This window comes from Cupressus sempervirens, chromosome 9 (assembly GCF_028749045.1).
Source record: "Cupressus sempervirens isolate cs-2001-9-10 chromosome 9, ASM2874904v1, whole genome shotgun sequence".
NCBI classification, from domain to species: Eukaryota; Viridiplantae; Streptophyta; class Pinopsida; order Cupressales; family Cupressaceae; genus Cupressus; species Cupressus sempervirens.
The window spans coordinates 164,390,735-164,415,376 of NC_143126.1; the positions used below are offsets into that span (position 1 = coordinate 164,390,735).

General features: G+C 34.4%; 1 protein-coding gene across 2 annotated transcripts in view; it reads right to left on the bottom strand.

The window, feature by feature from the left end:
• Nucleotides 1-16,722: 16,722 nt before the first annotated feature.
• LOC149538019 (suppressor-like protein) overlaps nt 16,723-24,642 on the bottom strand; it is a 97,903-nt gene continuing 89,983 nt past the window's right edge. For both annotated transcript variants that reach the window (XM_089799418.1, XM_089799417.1), the window contains one exon: nt 16,723-17,311. In XM_089799418.1, the coding sequence (XP_089655544.1) occupies nt 17,135-17,311 (177 nt within the window). In that variant the 3' untranslated portion in view covers nt 16,723-17,134. The remainder of the gene's footprint in view (nt 17,312-24,642) is intronic.

The window sequence follows — 24,642 nt, forward strand, 5'->3', positions numbered from 1 at the left end:
ACCATAATCATTATATTTCCCATGATTTAACCTGTTGACAAAGATGGCTTCCTCTAATGACATCAACCCAACTTGAAGGATCCACCAAGACACCCCCAAGGGTAATTTCATTAATGGAGGTCAGGATATAAAGGGGGTGGATTCTCTATTATAGGGCTTGTCTAGAGGGGTGAAAGATATGGTTGTCTCGAGAGCCTACAGACCTATGGGGAATTAGGTGTAATAGTCACCATGATTGAAATGTAACAATCACAATGCCTTGAATGAATTTAGTTTAAAATTATATCGTTCACTAAAATATGGGGAAGAAAATGGAAAAGATTGGTTAAGATCTCAAGGGATGCATGATTCCATTCAAGCCACCTTGCAATGGTAGCTAGGAGTGCTAGGTATATCGAACACTATGGTGTAGCTAGCCTTTTAGTTTGATAAGGAGTTTGAATAGATGTGTATGTTGACTAATTGAGTGTTGAATAGTTGATGTTAAACCATGTGATTATAAACTTATTAGTTGATGTAAAACCATGTGATTATAAACTAATTAATGTTTAATAAACTAAGGCATAAAGATGATTAAGTGTAGTTTAAAGTTAAATTATGTGTGGGAATGGAGTGATGTGAATGTTTGGAAAACACAAACTGAAAGTATGGACTGAGTAGATAAAATCTCAAGGTCAATAAGCTCAATGCCTTAGACAGTCATGCATATCAAAGACTACAACGTGACTACAAGATGCTAGTGTGGTATGCTAGTGTCTCATATGGATAGAACACAAAGACTATGAAATAAAACTAGGAGACGCAAAAATATAGTCTAAACTACCAAGATTATGACAACATAATGGGAAATGAAGTAAAATGAAGCTACTCTAAGATCTTGGAATGAAGTAAAACCAACAGGTAAATAGATTTAAAGTACTTCTAGTTAGATATTTATCAAAAATAAAGGATAGACACTTGATGTATGATGAGATGACAAAGGACAACAAAAGAAGAAAGAAAACCCCAATTCAAAGGTTCAAAATGCAACCCACTGACATCCTTTGAATCCATAGGACCTACACACACACAAAGATAGGAAAATATTGAGTTTCTTGAGTCATTTGTCACACTCAAACCCACACTTTGGTATTTCCACCTCCATGGATGACCAAAAGACATGATAAAATAGTATAGATAACTGATAATGGAAATAGATAACAATAATGATATCAAATAGAAATGAGATAGAGGATGAATGCTCAAGAAACAAGAGAAGAGGAGAGAAAACTCCCCAAAAGAAAATTAATAGCCCAAAAATGTGATGTGAATCTAGATGTAGAAGCCTAGAGTTTCTCAACAATGGTAGAAACCTGCAAAAATGGTGAATAAGGCAATAGAAGATAGTTATGAGTAGCCAAGAAGAGAGTGCAAATTCAAATATCAAAGTACAAGAACGCCCAAGAGATCCAATTGCATGAAAATGAGTCCCTTTTGAAGGTCCCTAATTAATCCCACATAGGAATCCCATCATTTTGGTTGTTACAAATGAAAGGTGGCAGATTTATAACTCTCAAAGTGGATGCAAAATGCACCACACACATGTATATGGTTGCCAGGATTGTTGTGCATGGAATTTTTAGCAAGTGATGAGTTGGCAAGTGGCTAAAGGAGGACAACGTGCAAAAATGTATTTTACACTAGGGTGTAAAATTTAGGCCATTACAAATGCATTATCCTTAATAAGCTTAAGTAAAGTGTAACTAAGAATATTTAATTACACCAATTATGATATAATAATACAATGTGCATAATGTAATCAACTATGAGTCTAAATATATGTAAATCACACATCCAAGAATATATCACAAGACAAAGTGTAATGTTTACATGTATTTTTAATGTGATATTTAACCTTTTGTTTTATTATATAACTAATCTCTAAAATTGGTGCTTGTTAAAACACATATTACATTATGAAACCAATGTTATCCATATAACACATGAATTTTGTACCCTTTACACTCTTCAATCTATCATGTTTTTGAGTTTTCTCACCCTTTCTTTGGAATAGGTGGCAGTAATCCCACTTACCAATTCAATGCAAGATACCTAAGTAAAGAAATATTATTCTACAAAAAAGAAACCAGGGAACTAATCAACCATTGTTAATAAAAGGTTTAGTACTGCACTCTAACAAATGGTGTTACATATTCATGTAGATATATCAATTCCTAAGCTATTGAGTCCAATTGAACCTCTTCAACATCAATTCCATTCATGTTTGGATCTTGGGGTTCATCTAAGGTCTAACCTAGCCACCTTGGGTATAAAGGGAAATAATAGGTTGACCATATTTGGATCCAATAAAACCTAGGTGAAGCCATGGACATCTTGAAAAAAAAAATCAAAGAATAAAGACCTATTTACCCTAATTCAGCCCTAAAGAAAGAGACACTTCTTTTTGTCTCATTTTGAAAAGGGAAATGAGTAAAAAATATTATTTTCTTTCATATTATCATCATTGATTTTGAAGATCGTTCGATTTTATAAAAAATAAAGAGGAGAAAAAGAGCTACACAAGAAATTTTCATCTATCAAAAGCGAGTATATAGTAAAATATCATTGATTTTTCAAAAAATATTTTAAAAATATTTCTAATGTTTTATTTTATTTTTAATAATTAATTAGTTTATTTTGTTGTCATCTACACCAGGTATTGATCTCCATCCTTCTCTTTGTTGATGATGTGGTTCTTCCTACCTCTTCTCCTAAGGGTCTTTAGAGGCTTTTGGATAGACTAGCATCTTTTTGCGACATGAGACAGCTGGTCGTAAACCTTGAGAAGACTCATGTTATGGTCTAAAGACCTCACATCTCCATTTTCACTTCCAGGGTTAGGAAGTTGAGATTACATCATCATACACATACCTTGGGGTTAAGTTTTTCAGATCTCGTTTCAACTTGAGACCAACCATTCAACCTCGAATCAGTAAAGGGTTGGGTTCCCTTGCCATGCTCGAGAGATAGTGCTTCAGACACCACTTTTAGGACACATCGTCTAAGCTATCCCTCATGGATTCCTTAGTAAGACTCATAATGCTCTATGGTTTAGTGGTTTGGGGTCCTTCCCTTTTAGACTTGGATTGAGCTATGATTGAGCATACCCAGACTCTACTCCTCTATCATATTATCAGATGTCATAGATCTACCCCCTACAGTATTATTTTGGCTGAGTTTGGAGCTCACCCATTTAGGCTTGTAGCCATTTTTGACCTGATCTGGTTTCTCCACCGTCTTTGTGGCTTTACAGACTCAGCTAAAGGCCAACACAGATACTCTTACTTAGCTTATTGCTCCTCAGTTGCTACTATAGACTCCAGTCTGGCCACTAGAGCTCGTTGTTGGTATGCTCAGGCTACTATCTTGCTAAGTTCAGTTGGGATCGACATTAACCGTCTCCCTCCCTACCAGTTCTCATTAGATGCTCCTTCTCATCTACTCCCCTCTCGACAAGAGTTGAACGGGCATGTCAGACTTGACATTTATAGGAAGTATGTCATACGGACCTGGGTGGATCCTCTAGGGGGACTACGTTTGAGGATGGCTTTCTATGTTGAACACTTCTTAGATATTCAGGATGGGATTATTGTATGCCTTGAGTACTTACACACATACTGGACACACGCCCTACATATCTCCCTTGGCTCCTTCAAGGTGGGCTCGCACAAACTTCGGATATAGGTCGATCACCATATTGCTAGAGAGGATCTAGTGTGTAGACTTTGTACCTTAGCAGAGGCAGAATTTGAGATCCATTTCCTTTTTGCCCCATATACTACGAGATTAGAGGGAGATTTTATTGTTTTTTTAGAGATCGCAAATCCCACTCAGATTTTTTTAGGTACACAGATTAGCATTGCATTGTACTCTATTTCTGTGAGTCCTTAGAGCTTCGTGACCATAGTTTACAGCTATCATTTCCCAGGAGTCAAACCTAGGCATAGCTTATTACGACCTTCTTCTCGCCCTTAGCTCCGGGTCGGGGTGTGAAGCGACCATACAAGATCTCTACCACAAGCTATTCTAAATCTGTGAGACCCTACAGGGGATCTCTTCACTAGTGACACTCCTCTCATAGCACTCAGCTTCATCACAGGGCCTCTGGTAGCCACACAGATTAGTCGCTATTGAACTTTTTCCTTGTGAGGACAAATACCTAATCCTTTCTGTGATGTCTCTTGCTTTCTTCTTCTTTTGTTGTACTTGTTCTTTTTTTGGACACCATTTGTCTGCTTTCTTCTTGGTGTAAGCTTCCAGTCCCATAGACCCATGTGGTATTTTGTTGGACATTAATAAAATTATCTTATCTTATTATCTTATCTATGATGTTTTTCTTTAAACAAAAGATTGTAAAATCATTAAAAGAAATACTAATATTTATAAAAAATGGTTAATGGTTCTAGTTCTTTAAATTTGACATTTGCAACATAAAACGATGATACAACTTCATGATGGTGGAGGTTGTACAATCTAGCCAATTTCAAAATAAATATATTCATATAATTGTGTAAAAAATCAGCTATACAATACCATTGGCTTAGAAATAACAACTTTTCCAAGGCTCAATACAAAGGAGTTGTCAACAAAACAAAACAAAAATATATATTTCAAAGAACAAAAAGACAATATTGTATGTGACAAAGCAAAAGAAAACATATGTCCTCTTCCTAAAAAATAATCACAAAAGCCTCCTAACTTAACACAACCAAATGATTCATAGCCTTTCATGTCATCACCGTCTTCCTCCTAAGAAGAGAATATATAATTCATTTCCAATAAAATAGGAGAATTAGAATAGGCCTTCAAGAATGAGGTGATGGAGGTTGTATGTGAGAGTATCACTCATTGCATTTATAGCTATGGACTTTTAGCAATGGGTTTTCTTTCAACATTATCAAATCATTATCTTAGTGAGATATGGTTATAACAATTACTATTGTCATATTGGTTACATTAGTTCTCCATGAAAAAATGACCAAGGAAAAGGCTTTTGTTGAAGCATCATTGAGGCAATCAAGAAAACAAGGCCCAAAACAAGTGCTAGAAGATGGAAATATACCATAAATTCAATATCATTGTAATGTCTCTTAAGTGGGTGATATTTTCAAGGAAGTCAATTATGAGAAGCCACTCGAAAAAGCAAGATTTGTTGTCAACGTCCTCAAAGAAGCCATTAACTTGGTCGACCCTTAAAAAATTTTCCAAGTCAAACAAATAACACAATACTATAAGCTAGTCCAACAATGAAGTTTAAATCCAAGTGTTCCCCACTCTCTCAATTTGATACAACACAATATTATCACATCTATTAAATTAGATAAATACAATGTGCATGGTGGCCAAATTGATTCAAATGTTTGTGACCACAGGCCATCTTCAATACCACCTTTATATACATTTTAATATTTGATCGTCTTATTTTCTATGTTAGGTTAGGTTGTCAAGACAATATATACATCATGCATAAATATCTTGAAACAATTTGTGAGCATTCAAGAGTATTAAGCACCATAGCCATCGACTCCATTTGAAATAGATTTAGCAAACACATAAAAGCCCAAAAAATTAAAACTCATGATATTAATTATGAATTCTAGGTTCGCATGACATGTCTTTACTCTCACAAAATTCATCATTAAATAATAAGGTGTGTTGATATGGATCAACCATGTTCCAATTAAATGTATGATGCCTATTTACTCAAAAAAATAGTAGTCAATAAATGTGATCACATAAAAAATGCTATTTTTTTAATGCAAAAGATAAATGTTGATCAATGAAATAAAATGGCAATGTCCTTGTGCTTCCTTGCATAGAGGTATGTTTCTTTACCTAAGACAGTGTCTATACATACAAATGAAGAGGTTACTATAAGACTACATTTAAAAGAATATTGTCAAATAGATATTCAAGAATATTTTCTTTAAGTACTATTAGATTGAGTTTGACTAGCTCCATTTTCAAGAAAAAATCATATAATGTCTATATTCGTCAAGACAAGTAAAAATAGTCATATTATCATGGTCTAATAGTTACATTGTGTTGTTCTTGCAATCAAAGTTCAAAATTCACTAGATTAGGTCCCTTGCTTGTGACATCACTGGTTCATAGCTTCTAATCAAAAGTGTTTACCCATTTAAAAACAAAAACAATGTGAAAAATTTCACAAATGGGTCTACATAAATGACAACAAGTCCATTTACTTATAACCTATTGCATAAAACTTCTATTTCAAATGTACATACATACTTTTATTTTTTTACTTTTAACATTTCCTTTCATTTTTTATTAAGGGTCAAACAAGTTTTTAAGGGGGTCTAAAACTCTTGACAAATAGATTTTGAAAGAATCTAGAACCTGCAAAATGAACAGCTACAATAAATAGAGCATAAACACACAACTATCAACTAAAAATTTGTAGCCTACAAGAGTAAAACACATCAAAACTCAAGTTTCATCAAGCCAAGGACCAAGCCCTTAGAAATACAACAAAGGCTTTTGAAAGGCTCCCTCAAGAACAAGATCCATGGGTTTTACAAAGTACCCATGACAAGTTGCGTATTATCAAGGCTCTCAAAACATTGACGTCCAAATACATAAAGATATAACACAGCTAAAACTTTTTAATCAGGTTTTTAAATGGCTCCCAAAACCATCCAACAACAAACAACTAGGTCTTCCACCCACAAGTCAAATCCTCACCTATAAAGTTCCATTCCACTTCAATAACAAAGCAACTCGTCTTAATAGGAGCAACTAAGAAAGAAATAGTAAGTGAAGAACACCCTCCCACCCCCACTCTCGTCCCAAATCTACCACTCTTCCAAGCAATCAACTACAAGGAAAGACCAGAAGAAGCCACAATCAACCTTTCTCCCCCAAGCACGTCTCCACCTATATAAGAGATGCAGCCATCTCTGTAGGAAACAAGAAAGAGGAAAAGAGCACAAAGAGTTCCACCCACAACATAGTTGCAAGCAAAATCCCCTCAAAACGAAGAGGTTCTACCTCCATAGGAGTGTAATGGAGAAGAAACCAAAGAAGAAGATGATCCCAATATAGAAGACAATAGAATGCACTAGACTTCAGTGAGGGAAAGTACAACCCCAAAGCAACCTTCACCAAAAATAAAAATAAAACAAAAGAAAACTAGAACATACCCTTGAAAACTAATAGCAACCATTTGACCACAACCAAAAGCATAACTACCTTTACCCCCACCAAACCAACAAGGGAAAGAAAAATAGTTCCTCATAAACAGCACAAATTCCCAAAAGAGCCACTCCAAAATACCAAACCCAACATCGAAAACCTTCTCCGAAGAATCAAAAGCCACATTACTACCCACGAACAAAATAAAGTAGGACTCATAAATTTGTTAGGATTAACCATGGATAGAAATAACAATTACATGCAATAAATCGCACAAAAGATAACACAAGACACAAAGATTTATCGTGTTTCACCCAATCTATGGGCTACATCCACCAACAAAAAATCCAATATTATTATTATCCAATGATTACAATCTGCAATCCCTTACAGCTCAATACCGCTACAAGAAGCTACAATCTCATCATACATTATGAAATCCCAAAACCCTAAGCCATTTTATACAAGTTTTTGCCGCTAACAAAGTTAGGGTTAAAATAAGTCGTCCAATAGAAAAATTATAGTCGATGTTTTTTACAATTGTAAATTTGTTTTGGCATTGGAGGCGCTGCCCACAAAAACCCCCATGGGGGCATTGGCCCTCAACCCCACCCTATACTGCGGTAGGAAGCACACCTAACGCAGAGCCTCAGGACCCTAAAGGGGCGTTGCCCCCAAACCCTTGTAGGAATAATTTGGGGGGAAATTGTGCCAAATAAAGTGAGAGAAATTAACTTCTGAGTCTGATTAGGCTCGACATTACAACAATCTCCCACTTGGAGACTAATCAAACTCCACACCAATAACCTCCCACTTGGAGACTAATCATAGTACCACTGAACCTGTAGCTCCCACTGGAATATCAAATCACCCTAGACTCAGTTGTTTTTTTATTTTGTTCAATCTAGAAGACCAATCAAAGTTGAAGAGGAGTTCAACTTCTCCCTTATTACTGCCTAAGTAAACATATATGTTGGATTATCATCTATATCTATCTTCTCCAACTTTAAATATCCATCATCCAAAACTGACCGAATAAAATGGTACCGCAACTATATGTGATTTGTCTTTGAATGTAGAGTAGAATTATTTGCAAGATTAATAGCACTCTCTCTGTAAACAAATAATTGTCCATCTGTGGGTGTCCCAACTCTTCTATGAAGAACTGAAGTCATATCATCTCCTTGGTTGCCTCTATAGTGGATAAAGCATTAACCTTCTACAACTGGAAAATCCAACTCATTGTTGTCCCATCAACAGTAAAAACATAACTTGTAGTATTGCACCTGGTGTCAATATCCCTTGCCAAATTTGAGTCAACATAGCGCTGTAAATCAGTAGTAAAATCTTCTAAATATAAACACTTACTAGATGTTCCTCTCAAATATCTGAGAATACATTTGACTGCATTCCAATTCTCAATCCCTAGATGATATATATATATATATATATATATATGTATGTATGTATGTATGTATGTATGTATGTATGTATGTGTATGTGTATACATATATGTGTGTATATATATATGCATATATACATACACATATACACATACATATATATATATGTATATATATATATATATGTGTGTGTGTGTGTGTGTGTGTATGTGTATATACATATGTATATATACATAATATATACACATATGTGTGTGTGTGTGAACAACTCCCACTACATGTGCAATATCTGAGCTGGTACATACCATAGCATACATTAAATGTCCTACAGCTGAAGCATAAGGTACTTAGAACATTCTAGCCTCATCTTCTATGTCTTTGGACACATCTCCTTAGTCAATTTTAAATAACCAAGTAAAAGTGTGCTAACAACTTTAACATTCTAGATAAAGAAACATTATAACACATTATCAATATAATCAACCTGAGATAATGTCAATTTTTTGTGCTTTCTATCTGTGCAAATTTCCATACCAAGGATTTGTTTTGTGGCCTCCATATCCTCCATAGCAAATGAATGTCCTAACTATTCTTTTAACCCCTTAATACAATATGCCAGCTACAAGCATATCATCAACATATAAATATAAAATAATGTAGTTGTCATCATCTAACTTTTAAAATAAACACTATAGTCAAATTGACACCGACTACAACCATACTCATGCATAAAATTGTCAAATTTAAGATATCATTACCGAGGTGTTTGGTTCAAGTCATGTAAAATTTTCTTTACTATACACACTAAATTCTCCCTACCTTTGAACTCAAATCCATGTAGTTGTACCATAAATATTTCTTCATCAAAATCACTATGAAGACTTTGTTTTAACATCAAACTGCCCCAAATCAAGGTAATCTTTAAGAAACTCCCCTCCAAAAAAAATTTAAAATATTGGCGAATCTTTCATTATTTTGAAAAAAAAAAAAAAAAATTCTATTCATGAATCTTTCAAAAAAAAAAATAAAAAAAAAAAAAATATATATATATATATATATATATTTCGGCGATTATTTTGGAATTGTAATTTTTGTATAGAAAATATTGATGCATCTCAATAATAATAGAAATTTCATTAATCACGATAGAATATTATAAATGAAAATTGAAAATTTTCAACTCATGGAATATTATGAGGATCATTACATTATATTTTAAATCAATAGTGAAAACTAAATATTGGTAATATATCCTTGAAGTAACTAATAATTATGAGAATTATTAGTGAATTAATTTTAATTTCTCCAATAATATATAATATTTAGGTGAATCAAATCTAATCATATATCAAATATTATGGTGAATCTTTGAATATAATTTTTTTAAATAAAATATACTATTGAGCGATTTTTAATAATTTAGAGCTAAAATTTATAAAAATATTGGTGATTTAGGTTGCATTAAATCTTAAATTATTAGTCAAATTACCATCCAAAAAAAATCTAAGATTAGCCAATTGACAAATATTAGCCACTTAAAAAAACCTTGCTCCAAATACAAATCTTTAGCAACCACAATACTTAAAACAATGTGAATAGAAGTCATTTCAACAATATGAGAAAATCTCATCAAAATCAATACCTTATTTTTGTGCAAATTCTTTTACAACTAACTTGGCTTTAAAACTTTTCTTACTTTCATCCTCTTCTTTCAACCTATAAACCCATTTATTTTGTAAAGCCCTTTTACCTACAGGCAATTTGCTTAAATCTCAAGTTTGATTTTTCAATAAGGAGTCATATTCTTCTATCATTGTAGACTCTCACTGAATCTTTGTATCCACCTGCATAGCTTCATCATAACATTCAGGTTCACCAACATCTATTAATAAAATAGAATACTAAAAGGGAAAAAATCTGTCTAGAGGTCTATTTTATCTTATTAACCATCTAACATTCACTCGAGTGTGTGGTATTTGTTATTGTGGAGCATGAGGGACTATTGGAACATCATTCTTTTGAGTGTCATCAAACACTACATAATCATTTTATTTCTTCTCATGTTGTTGCAACAAATCTTTGTACAACACTTTCTCATTGAATATGACATCTCAACTTCTTACAATTTTACAATTTTCAAAATCCCAAAGCCTATAACAAAATTCATCAATGCAATATCCAACAAATACACATTTATTTGACTTGACTTCTAGTTTGGTTCTGTTTTTAGAATCTATATGTGCAAATGCTTCACACCCAAAGATTCTAAGAAAAAAATAACTCACCTTCTTACTAGTCTATGCTTCCTCTGAAATATCACAACCCAAAGGAGTAGAGGGACCTCTATTGATCAAATAGTACAACGGTGTTGACAGCCTCAACCCACATGTTTAAGGGTAGCCCAACATGCAACCTAATGCTCCTTCCATGCTTCTTACACGCTCCATTATTGTCATGTTCATGCATTCAACCACTCCATTTTCTTGTGGAGCCCTTAGAACAGTTTTTGGTCCATGAGTACCATTAGGAACAATAATCTTCAAATTCATTGCTGTAATACTCACCACCATTATCAGATCTTACACACTTTAATAGTTTACCAATCTCATTTTCAACCAAGCATTTCAATTTTTTTTAAATTATAAATACATCATATTTATGTCTAAAGAAATAAACCCATAAGTTTATAGTTGTATCATCAATTAATGTAACATAATAATGAGAGCCACCAAGGGAAGATGCCTGAGTTCGTCCCCATACACCTATATGCACAAACTCTAATTTCTCATTTTTATTTTCCTTCCCACTATTCACAAAACTAACTCTTTCATTTTCCATATGCAACTTCCATAGAAATCCATATTGACATATTTCAGACCTAGTAAAACTTTCTTTGAATGAAATAATTTTGTAACTTTCTCCCTCATGTGTCCAAGTTTGTTGTGTCATAGCATTGTTTTAAAATCTACAACAACTATTTGTTCTTCATGCTCAACCGTAACAACTATTCCTAAACATTTATTTTTCTCTGAAACAATTAAAGTAGAAGGAACAGTATGACATGTACAAAGATATAAGGTGGCCTACTTTCACACCTTTTGCTACTATAGGGAACATTTTCAAACCTTCCAATTTTATCAATAAAAGTAACTATGCAACCCTCATCACCCAGTTGCCCTATTGATATTAAGTTCTCAACAGCAACAACTGTTCCTAAACTACTTCTTTTTTCTGAAACAATTAAAGTTAAAAGGAACAATATGACATGTAAAAAGGCATAAGGTGGCCTACTTTCACACCTTTTGCTACTACTAGGGAACATTTTGAAACCTTCCAATTTTATCAATAAAAGTAACTGTGCAACCCTCATCACCTAGTTGCTTTGCTGAAATTAAGTTCCTATCCAGCCTTGGAACATGTCTTACCTCTTGTAATAGCCAATGATTCTCATTTTGCAACTTATTCTTATTTTTGTCATTTCCAACAATCTGAAAGAGTTTCCAACAATTTGTGCCTTGGGCTATTTGCCCTCTTGTTGGGATTTTTTGTATGTCCCTCTAAGTTTGTCGAGTGGTTTTCCACAATTGTATTTGATTCTCATTGCTATATTGTTCTTGTCCCTTTGTACAAAGTTTCGAGTCCTTTCAAAACCTATTTTTACTTAATCAAAACAATCTGAAAGAGTTCATTATCCTATAAATAAACTAACCCGAAATCCCCTTGCACATAGTCAAAAAAAAACCTCTATCGAGAGTAGCATGAAATGAAGTCCCTAAATCTAGAACCCATGAATCATCAACACTTTCTAAACAAAAAGCAAAGAATCATGTTCGGATTTATTACTTATCAAATGTTCCCTTCTTGTTTGTATCCTTCATTGTTCTTTTGAGTCCAACAATCTTTCTTCTTATGCCCTGGCATAGTGACAATCTCTTGGTCCTCTGGATTGAGACCTCTTTCCTTTTGGCATTCCTCTTGATTTCCCATGATTTCCACAACTATTTCCTCTTTCAGTCATTTTGCCTCTATTTTGTGCGTTCAAAACACTTCCTTATGTAGATCCATCTAAGCTTTTCATACAAGTTTCCTCACTCAAAATAACACCAATCACATCATCAAATTTTAAAGTGTTAAATCCAAAAACACAATTACTCATAGTCATTACCAAGTCATTCTAGCTTTTAGACAAAGAACACAAAATCAAAAAAACCCTAATTTCTTCATCAAAATTGGCATTTATAGAAGATAATTGACTAGTAACCATATTAAACTCGTTTAAATGATCAACAACAGATACACCTTCTGTCATATTCATATTAAATAAACGCTTAATGAAAAATACCTTGTTTGAAGTGGAGGGTTTTTCATACAATTTCGCTAGGGTTTGCATCAACTCTTCTGTCGTCTTAGCTTTCATCATATTAAATGTCACTGATTGCACCAGGCACAAGTGAATACTTCCAAATGTCTTTTGATACAAGATTTCTCAGTCCTCATCTAGCATAGCGGTCAATTTCTTGAATTTTCCTTATAATGACCACCATAAATCTGTTTAATAAAGATAGTCCTCCATTTGCATCTTCCATAACTAAAAGTTCTGCCTATTAAACTTCTCAACCTTCAGCCTACCCTTGTTTGCCATCGCTCTCACTCAACCATGCGACCTACCTGTAGAGGATAACTATTAAAAAAAGACACCTCACTCTGATACCACTTGTTAAAATTAACCATAGACGGCAATAACAATTGCATGCAAATGTAACCAATATCAAAAAAAAAATTGCACATAAGAGAACACGAGACACAAAGATTTAACGTGGTTCACCCAATCCTTGGGCTACGTCCACCAACAGAAACTCAAATAATATTATTATCTAGTTATTACAATATGCAATGCCTTACAACTCAATACTACCGCAAGAAGGTACAATCTCATCATACATTATGAAATTTCTAACCCTCAGCCATTTTATACAAGTTTTTTGTCACTTACAAAACTAGGGCTAGAATAAGTCATCCAACAGAAAAAATTGCAGTCGACGCCTTTTTAAATAGTATATTCTTTTTTTGTTTTAGAGGCATTGCCCCCAAAAACCTCCATAGGGGCATTGTCACAGGAGCGCTACTCCTTGGCCCTATCTTGGGGGCATTGTCCCCAAACCCCCTAAGTAATTATCTTGGGGGAAATCGTGTCGAATAAAGAGAGAGGAACTAACCTCTAAGTTTGATTAGACTCCACATCACAACACTTGCATCCTTCACAACCACTCCCATCCTAACACATTTTACTTCAACAAAGAGCTCAACATGGAACCACTAGCAACAATAAAAATTTGTAATGAACTCAAACATGGAGCCATAACAGGCAACCATGAATAGTTGTAATAGGGAAAGCAAAACATAAAGAAAACCTCATTAAGATCTAAGGAACAGCCCTTTGCAATACCCAGTCCCTCTCAAAAAAGATCCATGCCTAGACAAAGAAAAAGTCCCAACCAAGTAGAAGGAATATCACAACCAAAATTAGAAAAAGGTGGCGCCAAAAGAAAAAACAATGACAACAGGAGTTACAAAATGATTGAACAATGGTCACTCCACAACTATCCCCAACAAAGAGGAAGCCTGAAGAAACTAAAGGATGTCAAACAAAGAAACCCAAATAGCTCCCCCTCCATTGTCTTCATCATAATTCTTATAGATTCCCTTAAAAAAAAACCACCCACAGCCAAAAGAAAGCTCGAAACAAGATCTCACCCTAAACATCATTAGAAACCCTTGGAGCTCTCCAAAAGTGGCATATTTCACAATATTGAAATGAGAGTCGTGAGAAGACTAGGCCTCTTTAAAATGTGAAAGGCAATAAGAAAAAGAATGAATCCCCTATCATAGCCAGCAAAACACACGAGGATGCAAAACCAAAAATAGAGTTGGAAAACAGCAAAAGCCCAAAACAAAAAACAAGGGAATACCGAGAGCTACAACCACATCAAAATGAAGCTCCCATCACCATCATGGGCCATACCTCCGTCAGACACCCTACCTCACGTGCTCTCCATTTTTTGTCTTGTCAAAGGTATAATTGAAAATAATTCCATTTCCCTTTGTTACTATAAAGTAGTACTTATGTAGTACAACTATAGATATTGACTGCAACACAATGTCAGTTCTTCAACATACTCTCTTAGATTTTGCCTCCGTTAAAAAATCTAATGGCTTACTCTCTTTCAGCACTCCAAATTACATCTTTTGTCACATTTGAACCATGACTTTCAGGGTGTAACAAAAAATTGGGATTTAAGTGTTATAACAGCTTGCCAAAGTCAAAATATACAAGGCCACTTCGACAATGGCATGACTAGTGATAGTAGCATTACAATTAGTTGCACTTCCAAACAAAATTGAATGAAATGTCGACTTGCACACTAAATAAATAACAAAAATTAATGAATCTTGACTAAGTTTGCATTAATTTTTCACTTTGTAATGGTGTTTATCAAATCACAAACCTATGAATTATTTCTTTGATGGAAATGAGGTTTTTTATTTCAGTTATGTAATCATATGTCTGTGAGTGTATGCATGTTTATTTGGCAGCAGGCCAGTGGGAGCAAAGAAGGGGGGATATGGACTTATACCCATCTCCAACCAAGACCTGCAACTTAGATTAATACCTGGAGAAAAAGAATTATTCAGCAACACAAAGAGCTATTGTAAAATGATAAAGAACTAATGGTGGGAACATTTCACAGGGAGGATGGATCTAAAAAGTCTGATATTAACATCACCAGCTGAAAGTATGATATTTGACACATTCCAACTCATTTACAAGATATGTCTGACCAATCCAAACACCACAACACACAAGGCAAACATGTTTTGTTAAAAGCCTATTTTGTGAAGATAATAGCATATTTCCCATCTTCAAACTGTCAATGGAGTATCTCTAAATTTTAATTAAGACATTTCAGTGCATATTTTATTTTAATCAATTTGGAGTCTATTGTAAGGCAGTTCTAAATAGTTTCAATCCAGCTTATTGATAAGGGTCTGCATAATAACAATAATTCCAAACTACTATAATAAATTTACCCTATAACAGAAGAGGAGGAGAAATTTCACCTTTGTATAACTTTAAAAAGTCCAATAGGATTAAATGTGAAAACAGGCAAGAGTGTTTGGTCCTGACACAATATTATATATGGCACTCCAGAGATAGTGTAAGTTTGGCCGCTTGCTAGGTGCAAATAATAATCGTTACCATGCTTTGTTTGTCTACAGCTATTCACTTCAAATTTAGTAGACAAGCAGTTATTCACTTCGAATTTAGCAGGTAGGCGAAAATCATAATGTATATCTGCAACCAAGTCCGAGCACTTATCACTTATGTTCTACAGAGATCATAAGCAGATAAGCATGGGTATCCACCAACTGAATTGTAGCTAAAAAAATTGATTGCAAATCACCAGCTGAAAGTATGATATTCGACACATTCCAACTCATTTACAAGATATGTCTGACCAATCCAAACACCACAACACACAAGGCAAACATGTTTTGTTAAAAGCATATTTTGTGAAGATAATAGCATATTTCCCATCTTCAAACTGTAAATGGAGTATCTCTAAATTTTAATTAAGACATTTCAGTGCATATTTTATTTTAATCAATTTGGAGTCTATTGTAAGGCAGTTCTAAATAGTTTCAATCCAGCTTATTGATAAGGGTCTGCATAATAACAATAATTCCAAACTACTATAATAAATTTGCCCTATAACAGAAGAGGAGGAGAAATTTCACCTTTGTATAACTTTAAAAAGTCCAATAGGATTAAATGTGAAAACAGGCAGAGTGTTTGGTCCTGACACAATATTATATATGGCACTCCAGAGATAGTGTAAGTTTGGCCGCTTGCTAGGTGCAAATAATAATCTTTACCATGCTTTGTTTGTCTACAGCTATTCACTTCAAATTTAGTAGACAAGCAGTTATTCACTTCAAATTTAGCAGGTAGGCGAAAATCATAATGTATATCTGCAACCAAGTCCGAGCACTTACCACTTATGTTCTACAGAGATCATAAGCAGATAAGCATGGGTATCCACCAACTGAATTGTAGCTAAAAAAATTGATTGCAAATCAGTACATCCATTGTATATATATGAAGGTTGCTCATATCTACAAATATCTATATTACAGCATGTGTACCCATGGTTTGCTTCCTTTCTTTCAAATATCGATCTAACCCGCTTGCCCTACACTGCTTTTACCTCCCACTGACAAAGAACTCGTATCAACATATTTACCCATTGATGTTTTAACAAACAGTCAAGAAATTATGAACAAAAAGATGGAACCTCAAACAAATATAAATTTCACAGATGCCACCTACATATTACATGTTAGCACACAAATTGGACTACTGATACAATGATTATGATGATATGCTATATCATATCCCGGTAATTAGCTTGTATCACTTTCTACGACAAGCTCAAACTATAAGAACCTCCAGGATAACATGCATATAAAAAATTGCATTACCCAGTCTTTGAATCATCAGGCAATTGCAAACCCATTAATCCAAGTAAATTTGAAGCAGGACCTGGCATGCCTTGTTGTGAGGAGAATGAGTTGAGAAGACTCTGGACAAGGTTAAAATCAACATCAACTGGCATCAATTCATCATCCACATTCCCTTGAACATCAGTTTCTACCTGCACCCACAAATAAAAGTGATCTGTCAATATGGCAAATGCGACAAGTCAAAAAAGACTAAACCAGTGGTGACAAGGTGAACTCAATTTGTAAAGATAAAAATCAATTTGCATTCAAGTGAAAGAAGGGTCAGATGCCAGAATGGACAGAACTACTTGCGAAATTAGTGTACAAAATGACCCATAAATCAAATAGATTCAAAAACATATTGCAAGTTGACAGAAACCTTTTGCAAAGAAGCTGAAAGACATGCACACTGATAAAAAGACAAACTCTAAAAAGAATTTAAATACCATGTATGGGGCATTTGAAATTCATGGAGACCAAAGAAAGATGGGTTTCACGTTATCTGATAAGAAGGTACTAGAAACCCAATACAATATGAAATCAAATGTCTTATATTCCACCAATAGGCATCTAACAGATTATTCAAACAATTGTTTGTGATTCAATTTCAGGCACAAGCAGAACATAAGTTCAAGTAACTAGGTATCATATAAAAAGATATCTCAAAAAAGGAGCATCTAATATAAAGAAAGCTGACAGGTGGTTCCTCTTCTTGCAAGATTTTTTATCTCCCACAGATTAATTAAGCCCGTTGAAGCCTTGACATACATAACAGAAGTTCCTTGGCTATATGGAACTGAAGATTGATTCTATAAAGCCAAATTTTGGATTCACATGGTGAAAACCTTGGAAAGGTTTTACTATTTACCAAAAGATGATAAAGATAGATGTCTCAAACATATTCAGCAAGAGCTACATTAGACTTGAATTCAAATCAAAGACTTGGATGTATCACAAGCTAAATTTATAACTTATCTAAAGATTCTAAACTTAAAGTGGACCATGAAACTAAATTGCATTACGAAGAACACACATTGACTATGACAAAATTTCTATCCCCAACATCAAAATGTAATAAAAGCAATTGTTGCAGCCTGAAGCCCAGCAACCTTTCTTGGAGCACCTGTTAGGAAAGCTTGACACTTACCGGAGATATATTCTTTAAGCTTGATGAAATTGGATTTTTTATCTAATTTTAAATTGTTTACCCTTGACTAAGGTAATCATAAAACTTTGGTGCCAAATATGTACTCAATTAAGATTAAAATGATTCTTCGTTTTTTTATAACACTTAAGATCTTGATCTAGTTATGGAATAGTAGACTGAACTATAAATAGAATTGAGATAGTTATTAAATTATGAATTGATTGAGATTGAGATAATTGCCTAATTGATAACGTCTGCATGTGGCTTAAAAAGCACTAAATGAATTTGATCTCTAAAAATGAATGTGGAATGTAGATGTTATAAAGCTAGAAATTTAAACAAGTATGACCTAGAAATAGACGATGACTTGAAATATTAGAATTTTTGAACTAAAGCAAATTCTGGAATTCTCTGATAAAGGTTATGGTTGATTCTATCACCATTCAGTGTCATGACCCTTTGGTTTGCACGCAGATTGCAGGTCACAGATCACCTGGAGGGTTCAACTTCAAACAAAATAGAACAGAGGTCATCCATCACATCAGCATCCGAAAGCATCGGATGAGGCACATGAAATAAAGTGTCAAAAGTAGCACAGACAGTAACCTGGAAATGAAATTTGTGCCTGAACAGCCATGAATCTCAGAGAACAAAACCAATGAGGAGTGAAAACCATGGAAATGTTGGATTGGATGATTGAATTGGCACAAAACAAGCAGAATCTTATGAGCTCATTAATGGTGCAGTGAAATATTACAGATGACAATTGTAAAGAGAGGACAAAAAAGAAACTGGCAGAGAATTTAAGCACAGTCAAAAGCCTGACAGCATTAAAGCAGCAGAAGGAAGAAGAATAATAACTTTTCCATGTGAAATCCAAGGCTGAAGTTAATGAGTGGCCAAATCGAACCAATAAAAGGAAGATAGGCCTCAATGGAATGTCAAAGAGAACACAAATATATAGAAGCGTGCAAGAGTTAGCTTGATAATAGTACAATCTATAGCATTTTTATAAATATTCATTGTCAATCTATTGCTATTTTTGACCAAAACCGTCAGTAAGGAAGTAGAATTCCATTAAATATTGCTAGCAGAAGAGCAGCTGAACAGTGACTAGATTGAAAAGGATTGCAGAAAGAGTAAGGATGTTTTATGAGCAATCAATTTGTAAGCATTTATCTATTAAAGTGAATATCTATGCCACCATCTGATTTGGATAAATATGCATGCAACTTTGTGGCGTGGATAAAATCTATCCATTTGAATGATTGTATATGCAAATTCAAATTTAACATAGAAAACCTTTGAGCTCCTATGTGATGCAAGGAAAATAAAAAAATACAACATAATTATGAGGTCTTGGTAAATTTTTTGACTCAACCACAATCTTGGATCGCTGCTTCAATGCCAACTTGGAGCCTAACTGGGGTTCGGTGGCCCTTTTTACCCTATTCATCCTTTCTTGGGCCCCAAAATATAAATTGTAAATATAATCATGTGATATTCTTTGTTATATCTATATTCCATCAATAATCAGTACATGTGCTTCTATTCTCCAAGTAGAAGACGGTACCTACTTAGGAATGGTGAAAAAGGTACATCAAAACAGAAATCGTTCTAGATCAATTTGCAATCCCGTGCTTAGATGTCACTCATTTCCCCCAATAGGACTCAATACCTGCTGTAAGGGTAGCCAGGTGGAACATCTAATCCACTCACTTTGTTCAACTCAATGGTATTAAAATAATGTAATGTTTCTTTATTCATCATCTTAGTTTGTTTAGGTAGTTTCTATTCTGACTTTCACATTTGTTTCTTTTAGAAACATCATAATGCAATTCCATATATATTATAAACTCTGTTTTCATCATTGAATAGACAATTACCATTACATGGTATAGAGTGAGTCGATGGAGAGTTTGGCTATTTTTTAATAGAAATTCGAGCCTCCATTAAAAAAATGCCAAGAACTTTCTAATCGTTTTTTTAATAAAAAATTCATGGTGTAACATCTGCAATTTTTGAAGGTTTCCTTAACCCAGTTTTTGTCATCATCGGATTTGGACTATTCTGGCCTTGTTCAAGGTGCTGATTCTGACTCGCAGTCCTCTGCAAATCGCATCTTCATATTGGACACTTTTTCGTGGCCTACTTTTTGCATTTTGGATTGCAAAAGGACCATTTCTGTCTGTGTTTGTCTGCTCAGTGTTTTTGAATGTTTTTTCACATGTGAAAAATTGTTGTTCACGGAAGGTTCTTGCTTTGCTACCCCTATGTTTTGGCGGTTCATGGGTTTGTGAGAGTTGTTGTGTCTGTATTTTACGATCCCTTTATGTGCTATTTCAAGGGTTTCTTTCTTTTGCGCACGATTGTGGTTTCAAAATCGCAATGGGGCATTTTATTCTCATCTCACCACTTCTCACAACCTAGGGTTTTTCCTTGCAGCAGCTATTGCTGTATTTTTTGCAACAATGTTTGCAAAGTTTTCAGCCTGCACATTTTAACCCCATCCCGTCATTCCTCACAACCTAGGGTTTTTCCTAACAAGAGCTATTGCTTCTTTTTTTTGCAACAATGCTTGCAAAATTTTCACTCTGCCTGATCTTCCAAACCCGAGTCTGCCAAAACATGATTTTCTGAAAATCAGCACAGGGTTTTGACACATCGTCGTGGGGCAGATTTCTTTATGCAATGAAGGATTTTTCTAAGTTTTCTATTTTTGTCCAAGAAAATCGTACTGGAGAGTTTTATAAGTTTTTCCTTAAAAAAATATTGATTGGTTTTGATCGATTTTCCTCAAAAATCATGTCTGGTTTCAATCAAATTATCTCCTCAAAAATCATTTATGTTTTTTTTCAATTTTCTTCTTAAGAATTATTTCTAGGCTTTTTAAATTTTTCCTTAGAAATCATTTTTGTGTTTCATAATTTTTTTCCTAAAAATTGTCTGTATGGTTTTGTAATATTTTCCCTCAAAAACAATTTCTGTTCAGTTTTAGAATTTTTCCCTTGAAAAATTACTGTAAGGTTCTATAAATTTTTCCTCAAAAAATTTACTATTAGGTTTTATAATATTCTCCTCAAAAAATTATTGTTGTGATTTATGATTTTTCTCCTAAAAATCATGAATTTTTTCATGGATGATCTCAGCATCATGTCAAGACTTTGACAATTTTCTCCTCAAAAATTATGGTTTCTTGTAGACTGTTTTGGGTCATAGAGCTCATCTAAAAAAGTATTTGGCAATTTTTTTGACAAAATCATGACTTTTTCAGTAGTTCAGGTTTAGCAATTTTCTCCTAAAAATTGTGGTTTCAGTTTGAGAAGTTGTTCTCAATGTCTCTGGCTACAGGTAGGGGCAATTTTAGTTTGCCCAACATCAGGTTGGAAGGTTTGTAGTTAGCTTGGTCATATCGAGAAGTTCTGCAGAATCAGGGAGGGTCTTAGTAGCAAGCTCATTTAGCCCACTGTTCTCACCAGAAGGGGCAGCGTTCTATGGATTTGTAACCAAGAGACCTACAGATTATGTCTTCTGTAGGGTTGTTAGAATGATGACCATTAAGGGAGGATACTAAAATAAATGTAACATTTCTTTAATGATCATCTTAGTTTGTTTAGGTAGTTTCGGTTGCCAACTTCTGTGCTTGTTTCTTTTAGAAATATCGTAATGTAATTGCCTATATATTGTCAACTCCATTTTCGTTATTGAATATACAATTAGCATTACAAGCTGAAGGAACAGCAGTATTGTGCTACAAATTGGTCAGTTATCCCTATCATCTTGATAGATAGGGCTTGAAAATGAATCTTCACCTAGACATGTTTGGTATGTTTACTTCATAAATGAATATTAACATGCAGGACTGGTCTAGTGCAACATGGCAGGAGTGGCATGGTAAATTGGAGATCAAGACATGATTCCTTATATGTTTCAGAAAGACCCTTCATGTTAAGACTATATCTGTTGACTCAAAAGCTAATAGTTAAATACTTTGCAATGCATGAAGTATCTAATGAATATCAGAAGTGATGAGAATCAAAAATTGTTGTCTGACTAACATTGATGAGTTTCTTAAATGAATTTTTGAAAACCATATTAAATAGTTTCTCCATCGTTGATTCTTGTTCAAATCTTTTCTTGTATCACAGTAAGGAATTAAGTCGTGATTAAGCAAGCTATAATCAGATGGCCTTGCATAAGTATTTGTGCAGTAGCTTTGGGCACCCTGCAATAATGCAATTAGTTGGCTGACTTGCAGTTTACCTAGTAGAAGCTACGAGTGCATCTTTTGGCTTTAAGTCATAACCAATCAGTCCTTGTGATTTTAAATCATACCCAAGCAGTTTGGTTTTTGAGTTAGTCCTACCCTCATTTGGCTCTCAAATGTTTCCCTTTGTTTTAGATGCAACGTTGAACCTACACAATGTTCCTGTTTTAAGTGTTTGTCACATTCTTAAAACAGTTACCTTGAATATTCTTTTATCAAGAATTCTCTTCTAGGGAGGCTATAATTTTTAGTAGTTTGAAATCCCAAATATGTGGTCAAACAATACTCGAAAGGAGTTTAACGTTTGCTCAGACGCTTGTGGATTGGCTGCTCCAGTAGCCCAAAATAACTCTGATCACAAGCTTAACTTAATGCAGACAGGAGCCGACTGCCCAGTAAAGGACAGGCAATCTTTGTAGCCAATCATCCTTGAACTCAGAAAATTCAGATTGAAATGTAGTCAGAGAATAGCAGTTAATTACCTTCAAGGAATTCAAAATAACAAGACAGTATCTTTACTGCTACAAATTTTGGATTACCAACTTGTCTTACAGGCACATAGTCCAGCGACAAGTATTTAAAATCTTCTTCTTTACCTAACACACAAGTTACAGTGACAGACCTTCAATGCGGCCCACCTATGGAACTATATCTTTCCACTGTAACCTCTCATGAAATTTGCCTTTATCTTCTGTCTGAGGAAGATATCCTACAAAATTTCATCTGCAATCATTGCTCTATTGAACCCAAATTATGGATGCAGTTTTATGCAAAGATAGGCACAATATTGGGTAAGCCACCCTGAAATGGCCCGTACACGTACACCTGGTTAAATGCCCATCATAATATCTGCTGACCACAAATTTGAATAGAAAGCTCCACAACCTTCAGAAACAATTTAAAATAAATGTATCATCATCAGTCAAAGAAAACCATGACACCAAAAGCATACACGGACATGGAGGTCTGCTAACCACTAAAGTTGTGCCCCATGACCTAGGGATAGAGAAAACCTTCAGTAATAAAAGGTTGAAAATTTCTATGAAACGATTCACAATAATAATTTTATGTCAATGGTCTGCCAACAATATTTTTTGCATCTGCTTGTATTAGCCACCATGGGACACAACATTACTAAGAGTAACTGACCAGCATAGAAGGAAAAACAACGCAGTAGTTCATGTCAGGTCTCAATTTATATTGTCAAACAGATCCAGTAAATAAGAAAAAAACATTTGACCTGGCAAGGAGCTATCATGTGATCCCTAGATGACCAACTGAAGAGAAATTACAAATAACTACCCCAATAGGAGAAACACTGCTTAGGAGTTCAATAATGTCATCAAGATAATTATCTTAAAAAATTGCACATAATAATGTGTGCCCTACCAGATAAGCCATTCTATAGAATAAGCTTATAGTGGTATACCACACGGATGTTTGGATCTAAATTTGAACCATATGCCAGCCAAGCATGCAGACATCTCCGCGGAAGCCAATAATTGAGATGAAACCAGACAAGAAGCAAGATTACGACCAGAGATTAAATGTCACAGATTGATCAATTAAATTGCATAAGCAATGACAATCACACCACTGGCATCACTAAGACTAAGGAATGCCCTAAAGCAAAAACCTGAAAAGACATGCTGCCAAGGAATAACTCGAAACCCACAAATCAAAATTAGAATGAAAAAGCCAAATTTGAACTGCCCTGTTTTTGGGTAATGTAGGATGGCCTATGGACTTGGATGCTCCTATATCATAAATGCATTGACCAATCAACCAACAATCAGGTTATCAAACAACCAAAGAAACTTCTTGCGAATCTAGGTAGGAGCAATCAATCAGAGGATTTAAACCCATGAGTTTCCCATCTTACAGAAAATCCAAGGTTATCAATAGTTTATCACTAAGCTTATTCCCTCATGGAGGTTCAGCTGCAATCAATCTCATTGTAAGTCACACATGTCTTGACTAGGTTCCAACTTACAATTTTCTTAAAACCTCTTTAAGTTTGCCCAAATATCAAGATATTACCATGTGTCAAATATAGTAGAGGGAGACCT